The 27,747-nt window shown below is 46.4% G+C and overlaps 1 protein-coding gene across 15 annotated transcripts in view; it reads left to right on the top strand.

Annotated features, from left to right (window-relative positions):
• Window positions 1-27,747, top strand: part of LOC119972713 (echinoderm microtubule-associated protein-like 6) — a 528,500-nt gene that overhangs the window by 153,885 nt on the left and 346,868 nt on the right. For all 15 annotated transcript variants that reach the window (XR_005462144.1, XR_005462143.1, XR_005462146.1 and 12 more), the window contains 2 exons: window positions 2,244-2,381; window positions 16,997-17,253. Coding sequence is in view for 11 of the 15 variants with exons in the window: in XM_038809940.1 (XP_038665868.1) it covers window positions 2,244-2,381; window positions 16,997-17,253 (395 nt within the window). In the remaining 4 variants the exon portion in view is untranslated. The remainder of the gene's footprint in view (window positions 1-2,243; window positions 2,382-16,996; window positions 17,254-27,747) is intronic.

The following is a 27,747-nucleotide window of genomic DNA, read 5'->3' as shown; positions in this document are numbered from 1 at the left end:
AACAGAGTGGCACCCTCGGAACTCTTAATGGAGCATCAGCTGCGCAAGTGGTTGAGCCTCGCCTTGCAGCACATCAGGGAAAAGATTCGCGACCGGCAGGACCATGGGGAAACGAGACAAGCCAGGTGCATCAGGGAATTTTCAGTGTGTGAGGTTGTTTACGTCCGGAACTTCGCCGGCGGGTGTTGTGGATCCAGGAACAGTAGTAAAGCTTGTACACTGTACGAATACAGAGTAAAGAATCAAACAGGCACGTGGACCACCTCTGCAGCTGAGCCTTGCAGGTCCTCGAGGACAGAACAAAGCCCCCATGACCGGTGTTGCCCCTTCCTCCGGAGCATCCACTGGTAACACCCAGTGAAGCAGATAAGCGCTTCGATTCGGAAATATGGGAGGTCAGCTCATCCGACCTAGACTCCTACATGGAGACTTTGCTTACGGCAGTCAAAACAGGTCCAGCAGCCCTACAGGAGGCCAAGGGATCTTCAACCTTAGGCCTCACCTGAGTATGATCTAGCTAGATGAGAGGGTGGTGTAGCTACCCCCTTAAACCAGGGCCTCTGGGACATAAATAGCCTGCCCAAGTGTGGGCCAGGCGTGGGAAACCCTTCGGGGAGTAGGTGGTGTAATATAATAGGTATAATAAATGAGTTTCTTACAGTCATTGCTTCCGAGTGGTCGCTTGCCTGGTACTTTACAGTTACCATTGACCAGAAACTGAACTGAACCAACCATATAAAGCAGGGGCTGGTTTAGCACAGGGCAAAAGAGCTGGCTTTTAAAGCAGACCAAGGCAGGCCAGCAGCGCGGTTCAATTCCCGTACCAGCCTCCCCGAACAGGCGCTGAAATGTGGTGACTAGGGGCTTTTCACAGTAACTTCATTTGAAGCCTACTTGTGACAATAAGCGATTTTCTTTCATTTCATTTCATTAAATACTGTGGCTCCAAGAGCAGGTCAGAGCTTGTCAAATGCATTTTGATGGGAGCAATGCTCTGATAAACATGGCATTCCATTTAAAAAGTAGATGAGCAATTGTTAAATTACTGTGCAATATCCTTTTGTGACAAAGCTATTATCACCTTTTAAGAAAAAACATAATTAAATGGTATGTTCTCAACACATGACAAAGCAATTTACACAACTGATTTTTATTGTTTAATTATAGGTAGGCTATTTCCAACGGACACTTTGTGCACAGAAAGGTTGCCCAAATATTAAAGGCATGATGAGTTAATCTGATTTCTGGTGATTAAGGGGGCTATATTGAATAGGAAATTTTGGAGAGTGGAGGAAGTGAATGTTTAAGGTGCTGGATGGGGTACCAATCCAAAGGTCTGCTTTATGGGTGATTAGCACCCACCAGTTTTGCTTGTGCGATGAGCTGAAAATCGTATGGGTAGCGTACCATCACTGTTCATTGACTTGCTAATAATGGCTTTGATTGGTCCTTTAATTGTTGGTGGGTGGGCATCCAATTTGTGCCCGCTGGCCTCGATATTGCAAAAATATAGACATCAGTCTTGTCGTCTGAATTCAGGAACGATCTAGAAAATGTTTAAAAAAGGAAATATTCAGTAAGTTTCAGTCAACACATGTTTATTTCAAAGGGCCATACAAAAATATGTCTACAAAAATAGAGAATGCTGGAAAAACTCAGCAAGTTTGGCAGCTTCTGTGGAGAGAGAAACAGAGTTAACATTTCAAGTCTGTATGACTGTTAAAGATCCATATGGACTCGAGACATTAACTCTGGGGGAGCATTTCCCACCCATATTTTCGGTGGGCAGGAACGGCAGAGAATCGAAGGAGAGTCTCAAAGCAGCTTTTATGCTGGCAGGATTTTTCTGCTTGATTGCCCCCCCCAAAAAAAAACACCACGGCAGTGACATAGGGAACTCCATTTGACTACATTTAAATGTGATTAGCGGGCCTCCACACAGTAACATCCCCCATGCAGCAAATCCCCCCCCCCCCCCACGGCGTGACGTCAAGCCAGCAGAGGTTTTTTAAAACAGGAAACTGGAAACAGAACCCATTGAGGGTGCACAGCAAAGTACAGCCCCAAGGGGGAGAGAGACATGCCCTGGCATTGCCTCCTGGCGTCCCTGGTAAGTGCCGGGGGGGGGGGGGGGGGGGGGGGGAGCTTCTGTTGGGGAGGCTTTTTTAGATTTCTAGCATCTGCAGTATTTTGCTTTTATATAAATCTTTACATTTTGATGTTTCATTTTGTCTTACACACAGCTTGTGGAGCCTTGTTGACCACGCTCTTATTGCACGTTGTAATATGGAAGAGGCAGTACGCTCTGTTGCTTTCAGTAGTGATGGATCACAGCTTGCTCTCGGAATGAAGGATGGTTCGTTTACTGTACTCCGAGTCAGGTAAGAAAATATTCTTTTCATTGCCCTCCACTAAAGAAAAAGAACTAGCTGAACACTAGTGAGAATCCATAAAGAAACAAGGGAACAATTGAGGCTTAAGAAAGAGGCAGACATTAAGTACATAGACAGAAGCGGTATGCAGGATGAGGAAAATACAAAGTGATTCGGAGAAAAGTTTTATGAGATTATATGAGAAAATATTTCACAGTCACATCAATAAAATGTGGAAGACTAGGATGTAAATAGGATCATTAAGGGACAGGTGGGCTTATTACATAGTAGGATGATGTTAGAAATATTAATTATTTTGCTTTGAGATTATTTACACCGAGATAAGTGGACGTGACATTGAATGATGAGGTGAGTGATGGGATAATTGTATTTAAAATAAAAAAAGAAATGTATTGAATAAACCAAATAACTCGGAGGAATGGGCCGAATGGCTTCCTTCTGCACTGTAAATTATGTCTGTCTATAAACAATCCTGGTCCAGATAATTGCCACACAGTCTGCATGGATTTCAAAAGGGGAACTGTTGACTGACCAGGAGACAGAAAGTAGAGAGTGAGAATAAAGGGTAGTTATTCAGAGTGGCAGAAGGTGGGAAATGGTGTTTCATAAGTATCTGTGCTGGGACAACTATTGTTCACAACTAACATTAGCAATTTGAACGTTGAAATTAAAATCATAATTTCTGAACACACAGATGACACCAGTTTTGGTGGTGAGTGATGGGAGGTGAGGATAAACATTACTGAAGAGGACTGCAAGAAAATACAGGAGGCCGTTACTAAACTTGCGAAATAGGCAAATAATGAAATTCAACACAAATAAATGTGAAGTAATGCATTTTGGTAGGAAGAATAGGGAGGTTATGTTTTACTTGGAAGGTGCAATCGTAGGTGTTGCTAAGGGCATGGCTGATTGTAGGTAGTGGCATTGTCACTGTACTCGGTAATCCAGAGATCCAGGGTAATGCTCTGGGCACCCAGGTTCAAATCCCACCATGGCAGATGGTGAAATTCGAATTCAATAAAAATCTGGAATTATAAGTCTAATGATGAGCATGGAACCATTGTTGATTGTTGTGAAAAACTATCTGATTCATTAATGTCCTTTAGGGGTGAAAATCTGTCATCCTCACCTGGTATGATTCCAGACCCACGGCAATGTGGTTGACTCTTAAATGCCCTCAGGAGATGGGCAATAAATGCTGGCACAGCCAGCATTTAAAAATAAAAAAAATGGCGAGCTGTTCAAATTAAAGAATGGAAACTTGAAACAGCTGCCCTCGCGTTTCTGTTTGCAATTTGTATAGTATGAGGTGAGTTGGGAAAGTCAGGAATTATGTCCCAGACTACTTGTGCTGGTTTTGTAGCAAAGTAAATGTTTAAGAAATAGGTAAAACAAAATAAAATTACACTTAAAATAAGGCAATGACTTCTCACAGTACCAAATAATACATTAACTGCCTTCAGAGCACCTTAATAATAATAATAATAATAATAATCTATTCAGCAACACCTTATAGGCGTTTAGAGCTATAAAAAAAACCAGTAACTGTTACCACATAGTGCCTTTACTTTTGTTGAGGTTGCTTCTCAGGTTAACCAGAAGTTGGCTTTACAATTCTGGCTTTGTTAACACTGCTTGCTGTAAGTTATCTAACTATTCCTGCTGTTGCTGAGATCTAAAATAGCTTCCTTCATAGATTTCAATATGCCCTTACATTGTTCTTTCCGTTCAATCTGTCCGTTATCTTATTCAATTTCTTTAGAATTAATCACTCCCAGCATTGATTACCTTCAGCTCTTTACTTTAGATTTTAGAATTTAAAAGAAAAATAAACTCACTTTATCTTACGTGTTCATACCTTGCAAATTTACCTGACAGATTTTCTTGTCATTGGGTTAGACGAACAAAGGGATCTTGGAGTATAAATGCATCAAACACTGAAATTTGTGTCAAGGGTTAATTATAAATCAGAAAATCAAGCACTAGGTTTTTATTTTGGAGGGAGATAGAAAAGTAGGGAAGTTATGCGAAACCAGTACTTAGACCAGACTTGGTTGGCACTGTCAGGATGCCTGTTTGGCACTGCCAAGGTGCCCACATGCCAGGGGAAGTATTAGGCCACTACTCTACCCTGCCCCCGACCACTCAGAGGCTCCAATGGCCTCCGAGACCCCTGGTGTGGCCATAACATGGTACCCCGGAGAACCAGAAGAATGCGGCCTCAACCCGGCTGCACATTTCTCGATAAGCCTAATGGCTCATTTAAATATCATTAATTGAATCACTCCCAGCGAGGGCGTGATCCAGATTGCGGCGAAACCATGGGTCGGGTGACTCGCATCCGGTTTTGTGTCCACCGTGAAATCCGTTTCGGGCCTCTCCCCCCTGATTCCCATTGATTCCAAGATAAAAGCAAATTACTGCGGATGCTGGAATATGAAACAAAAACAGAAAATAGTAGACAATCTCAGCAGGTCTGACAGAATCTGTGGAGAGAAAAGGGAGCTAACGTTCCAAGTCTGGATGACTTTCAGCTGATGGCTCACAGCCCCTCATGGATGCCGAGTTTCTAGTTGCTAGATCTGATTTGATTTGATTTGGATTTATTGTCACGTGTACCAACGTACAGTGAAATGTATTGTCCTGGGTACAGTCCAGGAAGAGTGTTCCATACATGAAAATCATAGGACATACGATAAATACACAATGTAAATATATAGACGACATAGACATTGGGTGAAGTATATGGAGTGTAGGGCTGCTCAATAGAGAAGATGAGTGGAAAGATCAGTTCAGTCCATAAGAGGATCATTCAAGGGTCTGGTAACAGCGGGGAAGAAGCTGTTTTTGAATCTGTTAGTGCGTGTTGTCAGACTTTTGTATCTCCTGCTCGATGGAAGAGGTTGGAAGAGGGAATAAACCGGGTGGGAGGGGTCTTTGATTATGTTGCCCGCTTTCCCAAGGCAGCGGGAGATATGTACAGTAGATGGATGGAAGACGGGTTCATGTGATGGACTGGACTGTATTCACGACTCTGAAATTTCTTCCAGTCTTGGGCCGAGCAGTTGCCATACCAGGCTGTGATGCAGCCTGATAGGATGTTTTCTATGGTTTATCTGTAAAAATTGGTAGGAGTTAATGTGGACATGCCAAATTTCCTTAGTTTCCTGAGGAAGAACAGAGCTGTTGTGCTTCCTTGGTCATAGCGTTGATGTGGGTGGACCAGGACAGAATTTTGGTAATGTACACACCTAGGAATTTGAAGCTGTCAACAATGTCCACCTCATCACCGCTGATGTAGACAGGGGTGTGTACGATACTTTGCTTCCTGAAGTTAATGATCAGCTCCTTAGTTTTGCTGACATTGAGGGAGAGATTGTTGTCGTTACACCACGCCACTATGTTCTCTATCTCCCTCCTATACGCTGACTCATTGTTGTTTATGACCTGACCCATTACGATCTTGTCATCAGCAAACTTATAGATGGAGTTGGTGCCAAATTTTGCCAGTAGTTTGTGCATAGGGGGCTACGTACGCAGTCTTGCGGGGCCCTGGTAATGAGAACTACCAATGTTGTTTATCCTTGCTGATCGTGGTCTATGGGAAGTCGAGGATCCAGTTGCAGAGGGAGAAACCAAGTCCTAGGTTTTGGAGTTTTGATATGAGCTTGTCTGGGATTATGGTGTTGAAGGCGGAGCTGTAGCTAATGAATAGATTGTGGGCGTCCTTGTTATCAAGATGCTCCAGGGATGAGTGTAGAGCCAGGGCGATGGCGTCTGATGTGGACCAGTTGTGGCGGTATGCAAATTGCGAAAGGAATTCTGGCAGTATGGAGTTGATGTGTCTCAAGACTAGCCACTCAAAGCAGTTCATAATGATAGATGTGAAGGTCACCAGACGGTAGTGGTTGAGACAGATTGCCTGGTTCTTCTTTGGTATTGGTATGATGGTGGTCTTATTGAAGCAGGTGCGAACATTGGGACGGAGTAGGGAGAGGTTGAAGATGTCTGCGAACACAGCCGCCAGTTGGTCCACACAGGATCTGAGTCTTCGGCCAGGAACTCTGTCAGGACCCATTGCTTTCCGAGGGTTCATGGTCAAGAAGGCCAATCTGACCTGGGAGGCTGTGACGATAGATATGAGTGTGCCCGAGGCTGCTGGAGCAGTTGACAACGATTTGTTGGGTTTCTTTTTGAAACAAGCATAGAACGCATCGAGTTCATCAGGGAGGGGTGCGATGTTGCCGGAGATTCTACTTGGCTTTGTTTTGTAACCCGTATGTTTGAGCCTTGGCACAACTGACGACAGTCCGCAGTCTATCCTATTTAGCTTGCTGGTAGTGATGGAGGGTATCCTCAATGTGAAGACAGGACTTTGTCTCCACAAGGACTTCTACCGATAGATCAAATGTATCTGCAGCAGGCAGGTTGATGAGGATGAGGTCAAGTATGTTTTCCCTCTTGTTGGTTCCCTCACCACCTGCTGCAGTCCTGGTCGAGCAGCTATGTTCTTTAGGACCTGGCCAGCTCGGTCTGTGGTGGTACTACCGAGCATCTCTTGGTGATGGACATTGAAGACCCCCACCCAGAGTATATATTGTACCCTTGCCACCCTCGGTGCTTTCTCCAAGTGGTGTTGAACATGGAGAAGTATATGGTAGATGGTACGTGGTAATCAGTCGGAGGTTTCCTTGTTTAACCTGAAGCCATGAGACTTGGTGGTTCAGAGTGGATGTTGAGGACTCCGAGGGCAGCTTCCTCCCGACTGTATACCACAGTGCCACCACCTCTGTGGATCTGTCTTGTCGGTGAGACAGGGCATAGCCAAGAATGGTGATAGTGATGTCTGGGACATTGTTTACAAGGTGTGATTCTGTGAGTATGACTATACTAGGCTCTTGCTTGACTAGTCTGTCAGACAGCCCTCTCAACTTTGACACAAGCCCCCAGATGTTAGTCAGGGCTGGGTTTGCCGTTGTTATTTCCGGCGCTTGGGTCGGTTCCGGGTGGTCTGCCCGGATTCATTTCTTTGCTAGGCCATTTCGGAGGGCATTGCTGTGCGTTTGGGTCACATGTAGGCCAGACCCGGTAAGGATTGCAGATTTGCTTCCCTAAAGGACATCAGTGAACCAGATGGGTTTTAACGACAATTGACAATGGTTTCATGGTCATCATTATTAAATCCATATATTTTATTGGGTTTAAATTTTGCCATCTGCTGTGGTAGGATTCAAACCTGTGACACCAGATCATGACCCTGGGTCAATGGATTACTAGTCCAGTGACAATACTACTACACCACCACCTTCACTAGATGTAAGAATAGATGTATTAGACAGAACTTCACAGGAGTAATTCTCTCCTCTCCCCCCAACCTCAGATGCAAATTAAGCGTGGAGTGGGCCCACCCTGCAGCCATAACGTGCCACGGGTGGGCTAAACAAAGGTCGAATGAGACTTACTCCCTTGGGAGATGCTGGCCAATCTGATTGGATTTATAGTGAAAAATTGAAAAGCAAGTTATGCAAGATATAAGATTTTTATTATGGATAAATATATTTGGATTAAATAGAATTGTATCTGTTTTTCGTTTTGAAATTTTTAAAACTATAATAATCAGAAGCAAGAATCCATGCTAATGATACACTGTTTGAAGCATCAAATAAGACCATATGGACTAAATTCAGAAATATAAAAAGGGGCAGTCACACTGCTAGGACTGTACTACAGATCCCCCAATAGTGGAAGGGAGTTAAAGAGCAAATATGTAGACAGATTTCTCAGTGCAGAAACAATAGCGAAATAATTGTTGGCAACTTCAACAACCCTAATATCAATTGGAGTACAAACAGTGTGAAGAGCACAGAGGGCCCAAAATTCTTGAACTGCATTCAAGAGAACTTTTTTAGCCAGCACATTACAAGCCTAAAGAGATGGTGTGCAGTTCTAGATTTAGTAGTAGGAAAAGAAGCTGGCAAATGGATGCAGTGTGGCACCGTTTTGGAGATTGTGACAATAATATAGTTAGATCCAGCAACATTCTGGAAAGATACAACCCGGAGCATAAGTTCTAAATTGGGGAAAGACACATTTTATAAAGCTGAGCGATTAGCTGGCAGAATGGACTGGATACAGCTTTTAGAAGGAAATACTGTGTCAAAGCAGTGGGAGGCATTCAAAGGCAAAATTCTATGGCACAGCGTAGACATGGCCCCAGAAAGAAAAAGGGTGATACTGCCAAATCTAGAGCCCCCTAGTTATCCAGAAGCATGCAGGCCAAGGTAAAGCAGAAGAATAAATCTTATGACAATCACAATAGACTTAATATGGACAGCATGGCAGCACAGTGGTTAGTACTGTTGCTTCACAGCACCAGGGACCCAGGTTCGATTCCTGGCTTGGATCACTGTCTGAGCGGAGTCTGCACGTTCTCCCTGTGTCTGCGTGTGTTTCCCCCGGGTACTCCGGTTCCTGCCACAAGCCCTGAAAGACGTGCTGTTAGGTAATTTGGATATTCAGGCGCCAGAATGTGGAGACTGGGGCTTTTCACAGTAACTTTATTGCAGTGTTAATGTAAGCCTACTTATGACAAGAAAGAATATTATTATACTGTAGAAATCCTAGAGAAATAAAGAAATACAGGGGTGAAGTAAAAATGTAAATTAGGAAAGAGGATATGAAAAAATATTGGCAAGTAAAATCAAAGAAAATCTGAAGATGTTTTACCAATATATTAAAAGCAAGAGAATAACTAAGGAAAATGTAGGGCCTGAGATGTACATGGTAACTTGTGGGTTGATTCAGAAGATGTGGCCAGGGTTTTGAATGAGTACTTTGTCTCTGCCTTCACCAAAGAGAGGGATAGTTCAGGCATTCCAGTTAAAGAGGAGGAGTGTGAAATATTAGATGCAATAAGCATAGTGTACTGGTGCATAGTGTAAGCATGAAGTACTGGAGCACTGATATCTTTGAAGGTTGGTGAATCACCAGGGCTGGATGGATTGATCCCTGGCTGTTGAAGGAAGCCATGGAGGAAATTACGGATGCACAGAGGATACGGTCACTAAATACCATAGCAAATGTTCTCCATTATCTAAAAAGGGTGTGGGAGATAGGTCAGAAACTATAGGCCAGTTAGTCCGACTTCAGTTGTGGGCAAATTATTGGAAGCAATTCTGAGACACAGAATAAACTGTGAATTAGAAAGGCTCTTTCTGAATTACTGGATGCAAGCATTCTGGGTAGAGGAAACTGTAGAGATTTGTACAAACGACTGTTAGAGAGGGCTGACATTACTGGACATGATGAAGTGGAAATGGGAGGAAGACTTGGGGCTCGAAATAGGGTGGAGACACTGGAGCAAAGCACTACAAAGGGTCAACTCCACCTCCTCGTGCGCAAGACTCAACCTAATGCAGCTAAAGGTGGTGCATCGAGCCCACTTAAGAAGAACTTGAATGAGTGGGTTCTTTCCGGAGGTGGAGGACAGATGTGAACGGTGCCAAGGAGGCCCGGCCAATCACGCCCACATGTTCTGGTCTTGCCCCAAACTTGCCGGGTACTGGATAGCCTTCTTCAAGGCAATGTCCAAAGTGATGGGGTTGAGGGTGGAGCCGTGCCCGGAAGTGGCGGTCTTCGGGGTATCAGACCAGTCAGATCTCTTCATGGGGAGGAGGGTGAACGCCCTTGCCTTTGCCTTCCTGCTCGGCTGGTGGTCATCAGCACCACCTAAAGCTGCAGACTGGCTGTCCGACCTATCGGAATTTCTCCAAATGGAGAAAATCAAATTCGCCATCCGGGGGTCAGAAGATGGCTTCCTCAGAACAAGGGGACCATTCACCCAACTGTTCCGGGACCTATTAGTGACCAATGAACAAACAAATAAATAATCAAGTAGCTAAGAGCCGGGGGAAAGTAGCCGAGTCACGAGAAAGGGAGAGGGGGGGGGGGGGGGGGCAGTGCAGGAGGGTATAGCCAAATGCAGCTGAAGAGAAACCTGAGCTGCAGAGATGGGGGGGGGGGGGGGGGAAGAGAGAGCCACCCTCCCTCACCCGCAATGGCATGCAGAATGACATTTTCTCTTCATTGCTTCTCTGTATATATACTTTCCCTGTTTTTATTTTCCCACCCCTTGGTTGGTCTTTTAGTTATGTAGTGTTTTTATTATTTCTTTTTGGTTTCTCTGTGTGTACATCTATCTAAATATACCATGTGTAAAACATTCTTTAAAAAAAAGAACGGCACTTTCTAATCAGGGATAGTCAGCAAGGTTTGTTAGTGGAAGATCATGGGCGGGATTCTCCCTTCTGGGGATTAAGTCCTCACGCCCGCCGGGAAACGACCGAGAATCTTTCCGGACTTTTTCCTCAAAGGTACGGGGTAATTCTCCGTTTTCCAGGGGGCCAGCAGAGCCCCGGCGTGTGTCCCACAGCTCTGGCTGCTGGCGGATCCTGCTAGCCAGACCGCACAGCCGCGCAAGTGCGCGGCGGCCCACCTCAGCGCGGGCGCCGCCGGCATGACGGAGCCACACAGCGGGCCCGTGCGGAGAAAGGTAGGTCCTTCCCAGATTGCAATGGATCGGTGGTCCCCGATCACGGGCCTAGCCACCGCTGAGGCGCCCCCAGAGTCAGATACCCCCCGTCCCCCCACCGGGATCGCCACCACGGCTGCAGGTCCCGCCGGGTGGTACCACATGTAAACCACGCCGGAAAGAGTTCGGCCGGTTGACCGCGGAGAATCACCATGGGGGCCTGTTCCAACGGCCCCCGACCGCGCCGCATCGACCCCGCACGCGGGACTGGCGGTCCGCAGTGAATCGCGGAAACGCCGGATTTCCGGCATGATTGGTTATTCTGCGCCCCCACACTGGGTACGATCTAATTTAATAGAATTTTTTGAGCAAGTAACAAGAAGAATTGATGAGGGTAATGCAGTAGATATTGTCTTCATGGACTTCAGTAAGGCATATGACATGGTTCCACATGAAAAACTGGTCATCAAAGTGAGATCTCATTGGATACAGGAGAAGGTGGCAGGTTGGGTCCAAAATTGACTTGGTGACTATAAACAAAGGGTCGATGGATATTTTTGCGAATGGAAAACAGTTTCCAGTGGTGTTCCACAGGGCACAGTTTTGGAATGCTTGCTGTTTGTTGTAGAGATTAATAATTTAGATTGAAAGTGAGAGGCATGATTGGGAAATCTGCAGGTGACACAAAAATTGGCCATGTAGTTGATGATGAAGAGGCTAGTTGTCGACTCTAGAATTACATAATAATAATCTTTATTATTGTCACAAGTAGGTTTACAGAAACACTGCAATGAAGTACCCTGAATTAATCTCATTTGTGCGCACACTCGCTTGGGATCTCTATATTAACAATTTGACCCATGGCACAGACATAGGCCCAATCCCAAACCCATCAACACCACAAACAAATAGCTCCATTCTACACGGTCAAATGCCCTCCAGGGTCACCACCACGTCCAGCCGCCTCCCTTCTGCTGGAGAGAGCATCCCATTTAACAAACGCCGCACGTTCGAGGACAACTGCCTATCCTTTTACAACCCCGTCCAATCTTCTCTAATCACCTGCGGGAGGTACTCCTTCAACACCGTGGCAAGAATTTTAGCATCCACATAGAGCAAAGGTATTGGCGTATATGACCCACATAGGCCCATTAGACATAGGAGCAGACCCACTCGGCCCATCGGGTCTGCTCCACCATTCAATCATGGCTGATATTTTTCTCATCCCCATTCTCTTGCCTTCTCCCATAATCCTTGATCCCCTTATTCATCAAGGACCTACCTATCTCTGTCTTAAAGACACTCAGTAATTTGACCTTCACAGCCTTCTGCGGCAAAGAGTTCCACAGATTCACCACCTTCTGGCTGAAGAAATTCCTCCTCACCTCTGTTTTAAAGGATCGTCCCTTTAATCTGAGATGGTATCCTCTGGTTCTAGTTTTTCCTACAAGTAGAAACATCCTCTTCACGTCCACTCTATCCAGTTTCAATAAGATTCCCCCCATATCCTTCTAAACTCCAACAAGTACAGACCCAGAGTCCTCAATTGTTCCTCATACTACAAGCTGTTCGTTCCAGGGATCGTTCTTGTGAACCTTCTCTGGACCCTTTCCAAGGCCAGCACATCCTTCCTTAGATACGAGGCCCAAAACTGCCCACAATACTCAAAATGGGGTCTGACCAGAGCCTTGTACAGCCTCAGAAGTACATCCCTGCTCTTGTATTCTGGCCCTCTCAACGTGAATGCTGACATTACAGTTGCCTTCCGAACAGGTGCCGGAATGTGGCGACTAGGGGCTTTTCACAGTAACTTCATTGAAGCCTACTTGTGACAATAAGCTATTATTATTATTCTCCAGCCATATTTTCCAGTGGTCCAAGGTCTTTTTTGCCTCTCTCTTACCTTTTATATATTGAAAAAAACTCTTCCTATCTTCCTTTATATTACTAGCTAGCTTGCACTCGTACTTCATCTTCTCCCCCCTTATTGCTTTTTTAGTTGTCCTCTGCTCGCTTTTAAAGGCTTCCCAATCCTCAGGCTTCCCATTAATTCTGCCACTTTGTACGCTTTTTCTTTTGCTTTTATGCTGTCCTTGACTTCCCTGGTCAGCCATGGATGCCTTGTCCTCCCCTTAGCATGTTTCCTCCTCCTTGGGATGAATTTCTGTTGTGCCTCCTGAAAAAGCCCCAAGAACTCCTGCCATTGCTGTTCCACTGTCTTCCCTGCTAGGCTCCTTTTCCAATCAAATCTGGCCAGCCCTTCCCTCATGTCTTTGTAGTTACCCTTATTTAATTGTAATACCATTACGTCTGATTCCAGCTTCTCCCTCTCAAACTGCATGGTAAATTCTATCATATTGTGGTCACTGCTCCCTCAGAGTTCCTTCACCTTAAGATCCTTAATCAAGTGTGCCTCATTACACACCACCAAATCCAGAATTGCCTGTTCCGTAGTGGGTTCTACCACAAGCTGCTCCAAAAAACCATCTCTTAAACATTCCACAAATTCCTTTTCTTGGGATCCACTACCAACCTGATTTTCCCAGTCCACCTGCATATTGAAGTCCTCCATGATTATTGTAATATTGTCTTTTTTACATGCCTTTTCTATCTCCTGATTTATTTTCTGCTCCACCTCCTGACTACTGGTAGGGGGCCTGTGCATAACTCCCATCAGGGTCCTTTTACCTTCGCGATTCCTCAACTCTACCCACAGAGATTCTGTCTTCTGATCCCATTTCACTCGTTGCTATTTATTTAACTTCATTCCTTACTGACAATTCAACTGTACCTCTTTGCTCATCTGCCTGTGCCTTTGATAGGACACATATACTTGGATATTTAGATCCCAACCCTGATCCCTTGCAGCCACACCGTTTCTGTGATGCCCAAGACATTGGACCGGCCAATTTCAATGTGCGCAACAGGCTCATTTACCTTGTTCTGTATGCTGCACGCATTTAGGTACAACACCCTAACAAGTGACTCTAGCAAACCTACCAGCCAGGATATTGGTGCCACTCCAGTTTCGACGCAACTCATCCTTCTTGCACAGGTCATGGTCCAGAAATCTGAAACCTTCCCTCCTATACCACCGGTTTAGCCACATATTTAGCTGCACTGTCCTCCTATTTCTAGCCTCACTGGCACGTGGCACGGGGAGTAATACTGAGATTACAACCTTAGAGGTCCTGCTTTTTAGCTTACTGCCTAACTCCCTGAACTCTTTCTGCAGGACCTCATGACATTTCCTGCCTCTGTCGTTAGTACCTATGTGTACCACAACCTCTGGCTGGTCCCCCTCCCCCTTCAGGATGTCCTGTGTTCGTTCAGAGACATCCCTGACCCTGGCACATCCTGACCCCCCCCCCCCCCCCAGAGGAACAGCGGGCACATCTTAGACCTATCCACCTTCGGACTCAGCACTGTATTCAAGTTCCCACCCAGAATTAACAGATGCCTATCCAAATTTGGTATGGCAGCCACCATCCTCTTCATAAATCCTACATCATCTAAATTTAGGGCATACCATTTGTTTTAAATTTAAAGTAGCCAATTATTTTTTTTTTCTAATTAAGGGGCAATTTAGTGTGGCCAATCCACCTAGCCCGCACATCTTTGGGTTGTGGGGGCGAAACCCACACAGACACGGGGAGAATGTGTGAACTCCACACAGACAGTGCCCTCTTTCAGTCATGATCGCTGCTCCCAGCACCGCCCAGCCAGTGGGACCCAACCTTACCCCTAGTCACCGACAGCCAGTTATACCTCCCCCTTCCCTAAAATCCCCAGCCATTTCCTCTCAAAACCACTTCCCTCTGCATACTCCCCATCCCCACCATTCACACCTCCCAGGCCATCAAAACCTGTTCACACAGGTTACAATGGCCTTGGCCCGACACCCCACCTCACTCCTGTTCACTAGCCAACTTGCGTTTTCTACCGAGGTGGCCCCTGCCAGAGCCCGCTCCTTCCACATGCCCGATACAGAGAAACCAACATAAAGGCCCCCCACATCCAGTCCTTCCAAACAAAAGAAAACAATTCCCAACATATTACCCCAATGTCCCCAAACCAGCCCTCCCAACCATAACATGAAAAAAAAGAAAGCCCAAACCCAGTTCAATCGCAGTCCTTCAGCCTTCACAAAAACCTCCACTTCCTCTGTCATCTTGAAGTAATAGTCCCTGTAGTTGTGCGCAACTCTTAACTTCACCTGGTAGTCCATCCGAAACCGCACGTTGCTCTTGTACAGCGCTGCCTTTGCCCTACCAAAGGCCGCCCACTGCCTCCCACCTCGCCTCTCCATTCTACTTTGCCCATCTCAAAACTTTCTCCTGCACCTGGTAGCTATGGGAACAGACCATCACAACCCTTGGTGGTTCATTCGCCTTTGGCTTTGGCCGGAGCAACCAATAACTCTTATCCAGCTCATGGCTGGAGGGATCCTCCTCCTCTCCTAACAACTTGGGGAACATCTCTGCAAAATACTCCGTCAACCTCTAGCGCCTCAGACAGTCCCACAATCCGCAGATTCTGCCACTGTGACTTGTTCTCCAGGTCCTTCATTATGGCTCTCAGCCCGTTATTACTTTCCAGCACCTTCCGCAGCTTCTCTCCCATCGGGATGAACTGGTCACTGTGCCACAACAATGCCTTCACCATCCCTTTCAACGCCGCTCCTTGCTCCCGCGGTGCCATTGATGTCTTTCCCAGAGTCTCCTTTATCAGGACCAGCATATAATCCACCAACTCCTTGAGCGAGGCCATTATCATCTTCCGATGGCTATACGAACACTTGGCGAACCGCCATTCTAATTTCACCGCCATCATTTCAGCCAACTTGTCCACTGTAATGGGCGCGCAACCCCACCCGGCGAGCTTGCTCTTGCCATCTTTCCTCCCACAGAACTTTGCACCGAACCCGAGCTTTCAGCATGACTGTCGCTCATGACTTTACAACCCGTATTTTTCTAGTGGTTTTTTGACATCCTTCAGTTACCGCAACTTTCCTGGAGATCAATCATATGAAATTTTCCCCCAAAATTGGGGAACTAGATTACTATGTAGGATCAGTAAGTTTGTGGATGACACAAAGATCGGCCGGGTGGTTAACAGTGAGGCTGAGAGTCTTGGGCTACAGGAAGATATACGGGATGGTCAAATGGGCAGAAAAATGGCAGATGGAATTTAATCCTGTAAAGTGTAAGGTGTACACTACGAAGGAGCAATTTGACAAGGAAATATTCAATGAATGTCACCACACTGGGAAGTCCTGAGGAACAAAGAGACCTTGTCGTGTTTGTAAATAGATCTCTGAAGGCAGAACTCAGGTTAATAGTGGTGAAAAAGGCATATGGTACACTTGCCCTTATTAATCGTGGCATAGATTACAAAAGCAAGGAAGTCATGTTGGAGTTAAAGAGAGCATTGGTGAGGCCACAGCAGGGGTACTATGTGCAGTTCTGGTCACCACATTACAGGAAGGATGTGATTGCGCTGGAGCAGATGCAGAGGCATTTCACCAGGATGTTGCCTGGGATGGAACATTTTAGTTATGAAGAGAGGTTGGATAGGTTTGGGTTGTTTTCGCTGGAGCAGAGAAGACAGAGGTGACTTGATCGAGGTGTACAAGATTCTGAGAAGCATGGACAGAGTGGAATAGGAACAACTGTTCCCCTAAGTTGAAGGGTCGGTTACGAAGGGACACAAGTTCAAGGTGAGGGGTGGTAGGTTCAGGGGGAATTTGACGTAAACATTTTTACCCAGAGGGTGGTGATGGTCTGGAATGCCCTGTCCTGGAGGGCGGTAGAGACGGGTTGCCTCGCATCCTTTAAAAAGTATCTGGATGAGTGCTTGGTACGCCTTAATATTCGAGGCTATGGGCCAAGTGCTGGCAAATGGGATTAGGATTGGCAGATCAGTTGCCTTTCATGCGACGGTGCAGGCTCGATGGGCTGAAGGGCCTTTTCTGCACTGTATTTTTCTGTGATTCTGTGATTTCAGTGCAAACATGGTACTGTACCTGTCAAATGCAAAAACTTTTCTACTTTAATCGTATTGGTTACAGAGATATGACAGAGGTGGTCCATATTAAAGACCGAAAGGAGGTAATTCATGAAATGAAATATTCTCCAGATGGATCATACCTTGCTGTAGGTTCAAATGATGGTCTGGTTGACATCTACGCAGTTTCACAACGATACAAGAAAGTTGGAGAATGCAGCAAGTCATCTAGTTTTATTACACATATTGACTGGTCTATTGATAGCAAATATCTACAGGTCAATGATGGTGCTGGAGAAAGACTATTTTACAAAATGCCATGTGAGTACTGATTTTTTTTTCTCTCCCATATTTCTAAATGATGCCATGGTATGCTTATTTTATTTCAGTATGTTCAAAGAGTAATGTTTTTCAGTGACAATCAATGGAAATTGCTCTGAACTCAATAATTATTAAATGGATAATGCTGATTGTAGTTTTATTAATGTTATTCAATTACAATTAGCAAAAGAAACATGATGGAAGCTTCTATTGGTGATATGCAGGTCTACTAGCAAAGTTGAAGCAGGGGAAGTCCCACTTCCTGCACAGTTCACATGGCGTGATTCAATAAAAAATCATTTGTGGGATGAGGGAATCATTTTTTAAAAAAAATAATTTTTATTGAAAAATTTTGATTTTATACAACATTGACACACCTTAGTAAAATACCGAAAATAACAATAATATTAACAATCATATACATTCGCCCCATCCCCATGAACAGCCCAGCATTTTAACAACAACGCAAATTAACACACTATAAAGTTACAGAATAAACACTACAATAATGCACCCCCCCCCCCGGGTTGCTGCTGCTATTGACCAAGTTACCTATCTCTGAGCCAGGAAGTCCAGAAAAGACTGCCATCGTTTATAGAACCCTTGTATTGATCCTCTCAGGGCAAATTTGACCTTTTCCAATTTTATAAATCCCGCCATGTCACTGATCCAGGTCTCCACGCTTGGGGGCCTTGCATCCTTCCATTGTAACAGAATCCTTCAACGGGCTACTAGGGACGCAAAGGCCAGGACACCGGCCTCTTTTGCCTCCGGCTCTACCGCAACTCCAAAAATCGCGAGTCCCCACCCTGGTTTGGCCCTGGATCCAACCACCCTCGACACTGTCCCCGCCACCCCCTTCCAGAATTCTTCCAGTGCTGGGCATGCCCAGAACATATGGGCGTGGTTCGCAGAACTCCCCGAACATCTGGTGCACCTGTCCTCACCCCCGAAGAACCTACTCATCCTAGTCCCGGACATGTGGGCCCGATGCAGCACCTTAAATTGGATGAGACTAAGCCTCGCACATGAGGAGGAAGAGTTGACTCTCTCCAAGGCCTCCGCCCAAGTCCCGTCCTCTATCTGCTCCCCGAGTTCCTCCTCCCATTTAGCCTTCAGCTCCTCCACTGACGACTCCTCCACTTCCTGCAATACCTTATAGATGTCAGACACCTTCCCCTCTCCTACCCACACCCCCGAAAGCACTCTGTCCATCGTCCCCTGCGAGGGCAGCAAAGGGAATCCCCCTACCTGTCGCCTAGCAAACGCCTTTACCTGCAGGTATCTGAACATGTTCCCTTGGGGAAGGCCAAATTTATCTTCCAGTTCCCCCAGGCCCGCAAACCTCCCGCCAATAAACAGGTCCCTCAATTTGCTGATGCCCGCCCTTTGCCACCCCCTGAATCCCCCATCCGTGTTCCCCGGGATGAACCGATGGTTGCCACCCAGTGGAGCCTCCATCGAGTCCCCTGTTTCCTCCCGATGCCGTCTCCACTGTCCCCAGATTCTTAGGGTCGCCGCCACCACCGGGCTCATGGTAAACCTCTTAGGGGAGAGCGGCAACGGTGCCGTAACCATGGCACCCAGGCTCGTACCTCTACATGACGCCATCTCCATTCTTTTCCACGCCGCCCCTCCCCCCTCCATCGGGATGTGGGAATCATTGATGATTGTCCACTCCTAGTTGCCAACAGAGTCAACGGAACTGGGGTACGCGGGTTTGTCTCCTGCATGTGCCTGAAGTTGCTGAACATGACATTTGTGGCGTTAGGCTGATGCAATGCAAGAATACTAAAAAATTGGCCAATAAATGGACAGGCACTGCCTTCCTTTTTTATTTGTTCATTGGATGTGACCATTGCTGGTAAGACAAGCATTTGCTGTCTATCCATAATTGCTCTTGGTGGTGTTGGTTCACCTTCTTGAACCGCTGCAGTCCATGTAGATACTCTCACAGTAGCCAGTTAAGGATTCCAGACTTTTAACCCAGCAACAATGAAGGAGCTGCAATATAGTCCGAGCGATGTGTGGCTTGAAGGCTTGCAGGTGGTTGTGTTCCCATGTATCTGTTGCCCTTGTCCTTTTAGAGTGGTAGTGGTCATAGATTTAGTCGGAGCAGTCAAAGGAGCCTTGCTGTAGTGCAGCTTGTTTTTTAAAAAAAACATTTTATTAGGGTATTTATAGTTTTTTATAATAGTAACAATAACAACAACATAAACATAGTATATAAAACAGTTCTATCCCTGACACATTCCTCATACCCCCAAGAAATAAAAAATAGCTCCTATATTTCCTCCGCTGCCCCCAGACTCTCAGGGCTGCCACCCCCACCGGGCTTCTGGAGTACCGGGCCGGCAAGAATGGCAAAGGTGCCTTTATCAGTGCCCCCAGACTTGTGTCCTTGCATGATGCCGCCTTTACACTCTCCCACACCGGGACACCCCCCCCCCCAATTCTCAATCATGGCTATATTTGCTGCCCAGTAGTAGTTACAAAGGTTCAGCTGTGCCAACCCACCCTCCCCCGAAATCACCCTTTATACCCATTTAAAAAAGGCCCTCGTGTTAAAGATGGGGAGGCACTGAAAAATGAACAGAAATCTGGGAAGGGCCATCATTTTCACGGTCTCTACCCTCCCAGCCAGTGTCAGCGGGAGCATGTCCCATCTCCTAAAGTCCTCCTTAATTTGCTCTACAAGTCGGGACAAGTTTAGCTTGTGTAATGTCTCCCATTCCAGTGCCACCTGGATTCCCAGATAGCGAAAGCTCCTTCCCACCACTCTAAACTGCAGTTCTCCCAGTCTCCTCTCTTGCCCTCTTGACTGGATCATGAACATCTCACTCTTCCCCATATTCAATTTATATCCTGAAAACCAACCAAATTCCCCTAAGATCCGCATAATCTCCCCCATCCGCCCAACGGGTCAGGCATCTCACAAACCCCGTCTGGTCTTCCCCTATCACCTCCGGAACACAATCCTCTATCTTTGTGGCCAATATTTTAGCCAGCAGTTTGCCGTCCACATTCAATAGGGAGATTGGCCTGTATGACCCGCACAGCTCAGGGTCCTTTACCCGCTTCAGAATCAATGACATCGAGGTCTGCGACATTGTTGAGGGAAGGACACTCCGCTCCCTTGCCTCATTAAGATAGAGTATGAGAGTAAACTTGCTCAGAATATAAAAATAGACAGTAAAAGTTTTTACAAATATATAAAACAAAAAAGAGTGGCTAAGGTAAATATTGGTCCTTTAGAGGATGAGAAGGGAGATTTAATAATGGGAAATGAGGAAATGGCTGAGGAACCGAACAGGTTTTTTGCGTCGGTCTTCACAGTGGAAGACACAAATAACATGCCAGCGACTGATAAAAATGAGGCAATGACAGGTGAGGACCTTGAGAGGATTGTTATCACTAAGGAGGTAGTGATGGGAAAGGTAATGGGGCTAACGGTAGACAAGTCTCCTGGCCCTGATGGAATGCATCCCAGAGTGCTAAAAGAGATGGCTAGGGAAATTGTAGATGCACTAGTGATAATTTACCGAAATTCACTAGACTCTGGGGTGGTCCCGGTGGATTGGAAATTAGCAAACGTGACACCACTGTTTAAAAAAGGAGGTAGGCAGAAAGCAGTAAATTATAGGCCAGTGAGCTTAATTTCGGTAGTAGGGAAGATGCTGGAATCTATCATCAAGGAAGAAATAGCGAGGCATCTGGATAGAAATTGTCCCATTGGGCAGACGCAGCATGGGTTCATAAAGGGCAGGTCGTGCCTAACTAATTTAGTGGAATTTTTTGAGGACATTACCAGTGCAGTAGATAACGGGGAGCCGATGGATGTGGTATATCTGGATTTCCAGAAAGCCTTTGACAAGGTGCCACACAAAAGGTTGCTGCATAAGATAAAGATGCATGGCATTAAGGGTAAAGTAGTAGCATGGATAGAGGATTGGTTAATTAATAGAAAGCAAAGAGTGGGGATTAATGGGCGTTTCGCTGGTTGGCAATCAGTAGCTAGTGGTGTCCCTCAGGGATCCGTGTTGGGCCCATAATTGTTCACAATTTACATAGATGATTTGGAGTTGGGGACCAAGGGCAATGTGTCCAAGTTTGCAGATGACACTAAGGTGAGTGGTAAAGCGAAAAGTGCAGAGGATACTGGAAGTCTGCAGAGGGATTTGGATAGGTTAAGTGAATGGGCTAGGGTCTGGCAGATGGAATACAATGTTGACAAATGTGAGGTTATCCATTTTGGTAGGAATAACAGCAAACGGGATTATTATTTAAACGATAAAATATTAAAGCATGCCGCTGTGCAGAGAGACTTGGGTGTGCTAGTGCATGAGTCACAGAAGGTTGGTTTACAGGTGCAACAGGTGATTAAGAAGGCAAATGGAATTTTGTCCTTCATTGCTAGAGAGATGGAGTTTAAGACTAGGGAGGTTATGCTGCAATTGTATAAGGTGTTAGTGAGGCCACACCTGGAGGTTTGTGTTCAGTTTTGGTCTCCTTACCTGAGAAAGGACGTACTGATGCTGGAGGGTGTGCAGAGGAGATTCACTAGGTTAATCCCAGAGCTGAAGGGGTTGGATTACGAGGAGAGGTTGAGTAGACTTGGATTGTACTCGTTGGAATTTAGAAGGATGTGGGGGGATCTTATAGAAATGTATAAAATTATGAAGGGAATAGATAGGATAGATGCGGGCAGGTTGTTTTCACTGGCGGGTGAAAGCAGAACTAGGGGGCATAGCCTCAAAATAAGGGGAAGTAGATTTAGGACTGAGCTCAGGAGGAACTTCTTCACCCAAAGGGTTGTGAATCTATGGGATTCCTTGCCCAGTGAAGTAGTTGAGGCTCCTTCATTAAATGCTTTTAGGATAAAGATAGCTAGTTTTTTGAAGAATAAAGGGATAAAGGGTTATGGTGTTCGGGCCGGAAAGTGGAGCTGAGTCCACAAAAGATCAGCCATGATCTTATTGAATGGCGGAGCAGGCTCGAGGGGCCAGATGGCCTACTCCTGCTCCTAGTTCTTATGTTCTTATGTTCTTATTAAATGCCCTCGCCAGCAGCGGGCCCAACATCTCTGAGAACGTCTTGTAAAATTCCACTGGGTAGCCGCCCGGTCCCAGGGCCTTACCCGACTGCATGATCTCCAGCCCCTACATTATTTCCTCAATTTCAGTTGGGGTCCCCAAACCCTTCCACCAGTCCTTCCTCCACTTTCGGGAACTTCAGCTGACCCAGGTACTGCCTCATCCCCTCCAACCTATGGTAGTACAGGTGATTAGCACTGCGGCTTCAACAGCGCCAGGGTCCCAGGTTTGATTCCCCGCTGGGTCACTGTCTGTGTGGAGTGTGCACGTTCTCCCCGTGTCTGCGTGGGTTACCTCCGGGTGCTCCGGTTTCCTCCCACAGTCCAAAGACGTGCAGGTTAGGTGGATTGGCCATGATAAATTGCTCTTAGTGTCCAAAAAAGGTTAGGAGGGGTTATTGTGTTACGGGGATAGGGTGGAAGTGAGGGCTTAAGTGGGTCGGTGCAGACTCAATGGGCCGAATGGCCTCCTTCTGCACTGTGTGTTCTATGTTCTATGAACCTAGCTGGGGGTTCCGACTCGTATAGTTTGCTATAAAACTCCCTAAACACCCCATTCACCCCTACTGGGTCCAAGACCGCATTCCCACTTCTGTCCTTTACTCTCCCTGTCTCACTGGCCGCCTTCCTTTTCCTCAGCTGATGTGCTAGCATCCGACTGGCCTTCTCTCCATACTCATACACTGCTCCCCTCGCCTTCCTCAATTGCTCCACCGCCCTCCCTGTAGATAACAGCCCTAACTCCCATCTGCAACCTCCTCCGCTACTTCAGTAACCCTGCCTTCAGGGCCTCCGAATATCTCCTATCCACCTGGAGTATCTCCCTAACCAGCCTATCCATCTCTGCTTGTACCATCTTTTCTCTATGGGCCTGTATCGAGATTAGCTCCCCCCTAACCACTGCCTTCAGAGCTTCCCACACCGTTGCTGCCGAGATTCCCCTGTGTCATTTATTTCCAAATAGTTCTGGATGGACTTGCTCAACTTGTCCTAGATTTTGACCGGTCCAACCCTGGGTCAATGACCGTATTAAAATCTCCCCCCATGATCAGTTTATGTGACTCTAGGTTCAGGATCTTACCTAACACCCGCCTCATAAATTCTACATCGGCCTAATTTGGTGCATATATATTCACAAGCACCACCCGCATCCCCTTAAGCTTCCCACTCACCATGATGTCTCTCTCCCCCCCCCCCCCCCCCGGTCTGACACAATTTTCCTTGCCTCAAATGCCACCCGTTTGTTGATGAGGATCGCGACCTCCCTCGTCTTGGAGACCAGCCCTAAACCGCTGATCAGCCATCACTCTTCTCAAGCCAGCTTCCAGCTTGTGTCCCTTTCCTCCTCGGGCCCGCCCTCGGGCATCCGCTGTCCTTGACCTCCCTTTTGACCCCTCGCAACAGTTCCTCCCCTGTCAGCAGAGCAGCTACTCCCCTAACCCCCCCCCCCCCCCCATTAGCAGCGCCACAATCCCAACACCCCATAACAAGCTTATCACCTGCTCGCCCCCTACTGCGCTTCTGTGAACTATCTCACCTAGCTAGCCTGGTAGCTCCCACCCATGGTGCCAGACATACTATCTCCCTATTGTTCTCCCTCCTCCCCCCGCTCGGACATACATATATTCAGAGCATCACAGTCCCCAGTAAACAAACAATAGAAAAAATCCCTCCACCCATCATCCACCAGATCAGAGTTAAATTACATTTCTGAGCAACTGCTCAAACATCTTAACAAAACGAAAACCAAAGAAAAAGGTTGGGGCAAAAAACAAGAATAATCCCTTGTTGCAGAGAGCACTGCATATCCAGAACATCACAGAAATAACTTTAAACCAAATCGACCCCGCAATGCCCTCTACCAAGGTTCAGTGTCCTTAGACCCTTGCCAGCCTTTTGTCCTTGATAAAGTTCATCACTTCGTATGGCGATTCCAAGTAAAGTTCCTGGCCCTCAAAGGTGACCCATAGACGGGCTGGATATAACATCCCGAACTTCACCCCCTTCTTGAAGAGGGCCGATTTTCCCCTATTAAATCCAGCTCACCTTTTGGCCAGTTCCGCACCCAGGACCTGGTAGATGCGCAACTCACAATTCTCCCACTTGCAGCTCTGTATCTGCTTGGCCCACCGCAAAATCTGTTCCTTGTCCAGAAAGCGGTGCATCCGCACCGCCATCGCCCGCGCCGATTTGTTCGCTCGCGGCTTCTGGCAAGTGCTCTGTGCGCTCTATCCACCTCCAAGGGTCGAGTGAACGTCCCCTCTCCCGTCAACTTTTGCAGCATACTTGCCACATATGCCTTCGCGTCCGATCCCTCATTGCCCTCCGGGAGGCCTACGATCCACAGGTTCTATCTCCTAGATCTGTTCTACAAATCCTCCACCTTGTCCTGCAGCCTTTTCTGGTGGTCCTTCATCAACCCCAGCTCAGCCTCCAATGCGGTTAGATAGTCCTCGTGCTCGGACACCTTTTCCTCTATCTTCTGGAATGCCCGTCGGTGGGCTTCTAGCCCCTGTTCCACCCGATCAATCGATGCCTTAATTGGGTCTAGTGTATCCTCCTTTTGCTTGGCGAAGCTCTCCTCAAAGAACTTCACCAGCTGTACCGTTGACCACTGTGCCACCACACCAGGATCCTGTGCCTCCGCCATGCTTTCCTGTGCTGCCGGTTCTGCACACGCCTTCTTTGCTCGACTATGCCAATAAAATTCAGAAAAAATCGGGAGAAAAGGTCCAAAAGTTCCGTCACACGCAGGAGCTACCAAATGTGCGACCTCCTACTCCATGGCTGCCACCGGAAGTCGCAGTGCACCTTGTCAGTGGTGGAGAGGGAGAATGTTTTAGGTAGTGGATATAGTGTCAGTCAAGGGGGCTACTTTGTTTTGAATGGTGTCTAGCTTCTTGAGTAGTTTGGACCTTCACTAATTCAGGCAAGTGGAGAGTATTCCACTGCATTCCTGACGTGTACCTTGTAGATGGTGGGTAAGATTTGGGGAGTCAGAAGTTGAGTTATTTGCACAGACTTCCTAGCCCCTCATCTGCTGTTGCAAGAAGATCATAAAGAATAGAAGCAGAGGTAGTCCATTTGGCTCATTGGTCATGGCTGATCTGATTGTGCCCTTAACTCCACTTTCACGCGTGGCCCATAACCCTTGACAATCAAAAATCTATCTAAGTTGTTTCTTCAGTCAATTCCAACCTACACTGTAGAAAAGAAATTCCTCCTCATCGCCATCTCAAATTTGAGACTCTTTATATTTAATTTTTTCCCCCGAATTCTAGAAACAACCTCTGTGTATCTACGCTGTATAGGCCCTCACGATCTTCTGTTTCAGTGAGAGTACCTTTCATTCTTCTAAACTTCACTGTGTATAGGCCTAACCTACTCAACGTTTTCTCATAACATTCATCCCAGGAATCAGCCTGGTGAACTTTCTTTGAACTGCTTTTAATATATGACTATCCTTAAGTAAGAGGACCAAAACTGTCCATGGTACTCTTGGACCCATAACTTTTTATCTCCTGAGACAAGATCGCAAACAGGGGACACTTCCTTAGCCTGTGAACTTGCGGGAAGGTCATATTTTCATTCAGGTAGAGGGGGATCTGGGGGGGGGTGGACTGAATTAGAAGTTGGGCAGACAACACCGGAATGAGTGTGGAGGCTGCCGTATGTTAAGGTGGGCTCTGGGCAAGGTCTGACTCTGTGCACCGGCACTGTATTGAATTAATTTTTTTAAAGTTAACAGAATTAAACTCCTAACCCCTCGCCCTCCCTTACCCCAACAATCCCTATACCACATCCTTGCTAACCCATACCACCTCAAGCCCCCACCCAGCCAATGTTTCTCATACCCCCATATCAGCTCATGCTCATGCACACCCTTTGGTCCCTCATATTGTCTATGCCCTTCAATCCACTCCCAAGGGCCCCTCAGATCGTCTGTGGCAATCCATACTTCCCAATCATCCCCATAGCGGTTTATAGAAACCGTGACAACTTATTGTCAACCCATGTCCCCTACGCACCACCTTTATCCTTATTCCATCCACCTAGTATCAACTATAGATAAACCTCAGGAGTGATACTGATATAAAATAAAGTTACGGACGGAATTCTTTGGATTGTAGGTTTTCGCCTCCTGCCACCCTCCTGAGTCGGCGGACAATACAACCTGCCAACTCCAACTGCTCCGCAGCTAATTTATGCTCCAATGAGGGTTGATTGGCTCGAGGCGGGAGTTCTGCCTTCACTCAGGCGGAAGTCTCATCTTAGCAAACCACCAGCCAATCTGATTGGCCTACAGCTCTCCAGTACCTGCAGTGACAGCGATTACACGGACAGAAAGAACTACACCAACCTGCATGAGCCTAAGTTCCAGAGCTACAGGACAAGTCAAGTGTGAGGGGTCCCAGGGCGAGGAGGATAGCGAAGGTCTGGGGGATCTAAAAAGGCGGACGATCAATGTCTTGGGGGAGAGAGGCGAGGGGTGGATTTCACCCAACTGAAAACCAGCCAGAAGGGGAGCTTAAAATTCACACCTATATGTCTATTCATGATGTCACAATTTGAAAAAAAACGCTCATTGATTAAAAAATCTTTCAACTAATCAGACAGTATCAAACATTTCTATTCTATAACTATTTGGAACTGTCAAACAAACTGCTCACTTAATAGGCACCCCAGTGTGATATGTTAGGTTGAAAAGTCAATCATTCAGCACAAATCCTATAATGATAACCGACAGGCTATGTCAAGAGAGTGAAATTTTAAGCACCTTTTTTTAAAAAACTACGCACTTTATAATTTAAAGCCCAGCAGTGACAGTTCCAAAGAGCGTTGACAATCATTTATTATGGCATTAAAAACCTCCAGCTGTCAAACCTTTACAACTGTTTTTAATTCTGGCCAAGTGGGCAAATACATGTTGCAGTTAGAATTCCTACAGTGCAGAAAGAGGCCATTTGGCATAACACGTCTGCACCAACCTTCTGAAAGAACACTCTACCCAGGACCACACCCTGCCTCATCCCCGTAATCTAACCTGCACATCCCTGGACACTAAGGGCAAATTTAGCATGGTTAGTCCACCTAACCTGCACATCTTTGGATGAAACCAGAGAACCCGGAGGAAACACACGCAGACACAGGGAGAAAGTGGAAACTCCGATAGACAGTGACTCAAGACTGGAATTGAACCCAGGTCCCTGGTGCTGTGAGGCAGCAGTGCTAACCACTTGCTGCCCGTTATTTCAATGCTGTGTCTGATGATGAGGTCTGTAGCAGTGCACTGGACTGAAACCTCTGGATTTACCCGTTTAGCTGTGCATTTGTAGATGCCAGATGTTGCTGTCCAGTGTACCACATAATACTGGTGAGAGCTGATAGCCTCAATGTTACAA

This window comes from Scyliorhinus canicula, chromosome 1, assembly GCF_902713615.1.
Source record: "Scyliorhinus canicula chromosome 1, sScyCan1.1, whole genome shotgun sequence".
Classification (NCBI taxonomy): Eukaryota; Metazoa; Chordata; class Chondrichthyes; order Carcharhiniformes; family Scyliorhinidae; genus Scyliorhinus; species Scyliorhinus canicula.
Note: the sequence above shows the minus strand (reverse complement) of the source record. Positions and strands in the feature narration are given on the sequence as shown.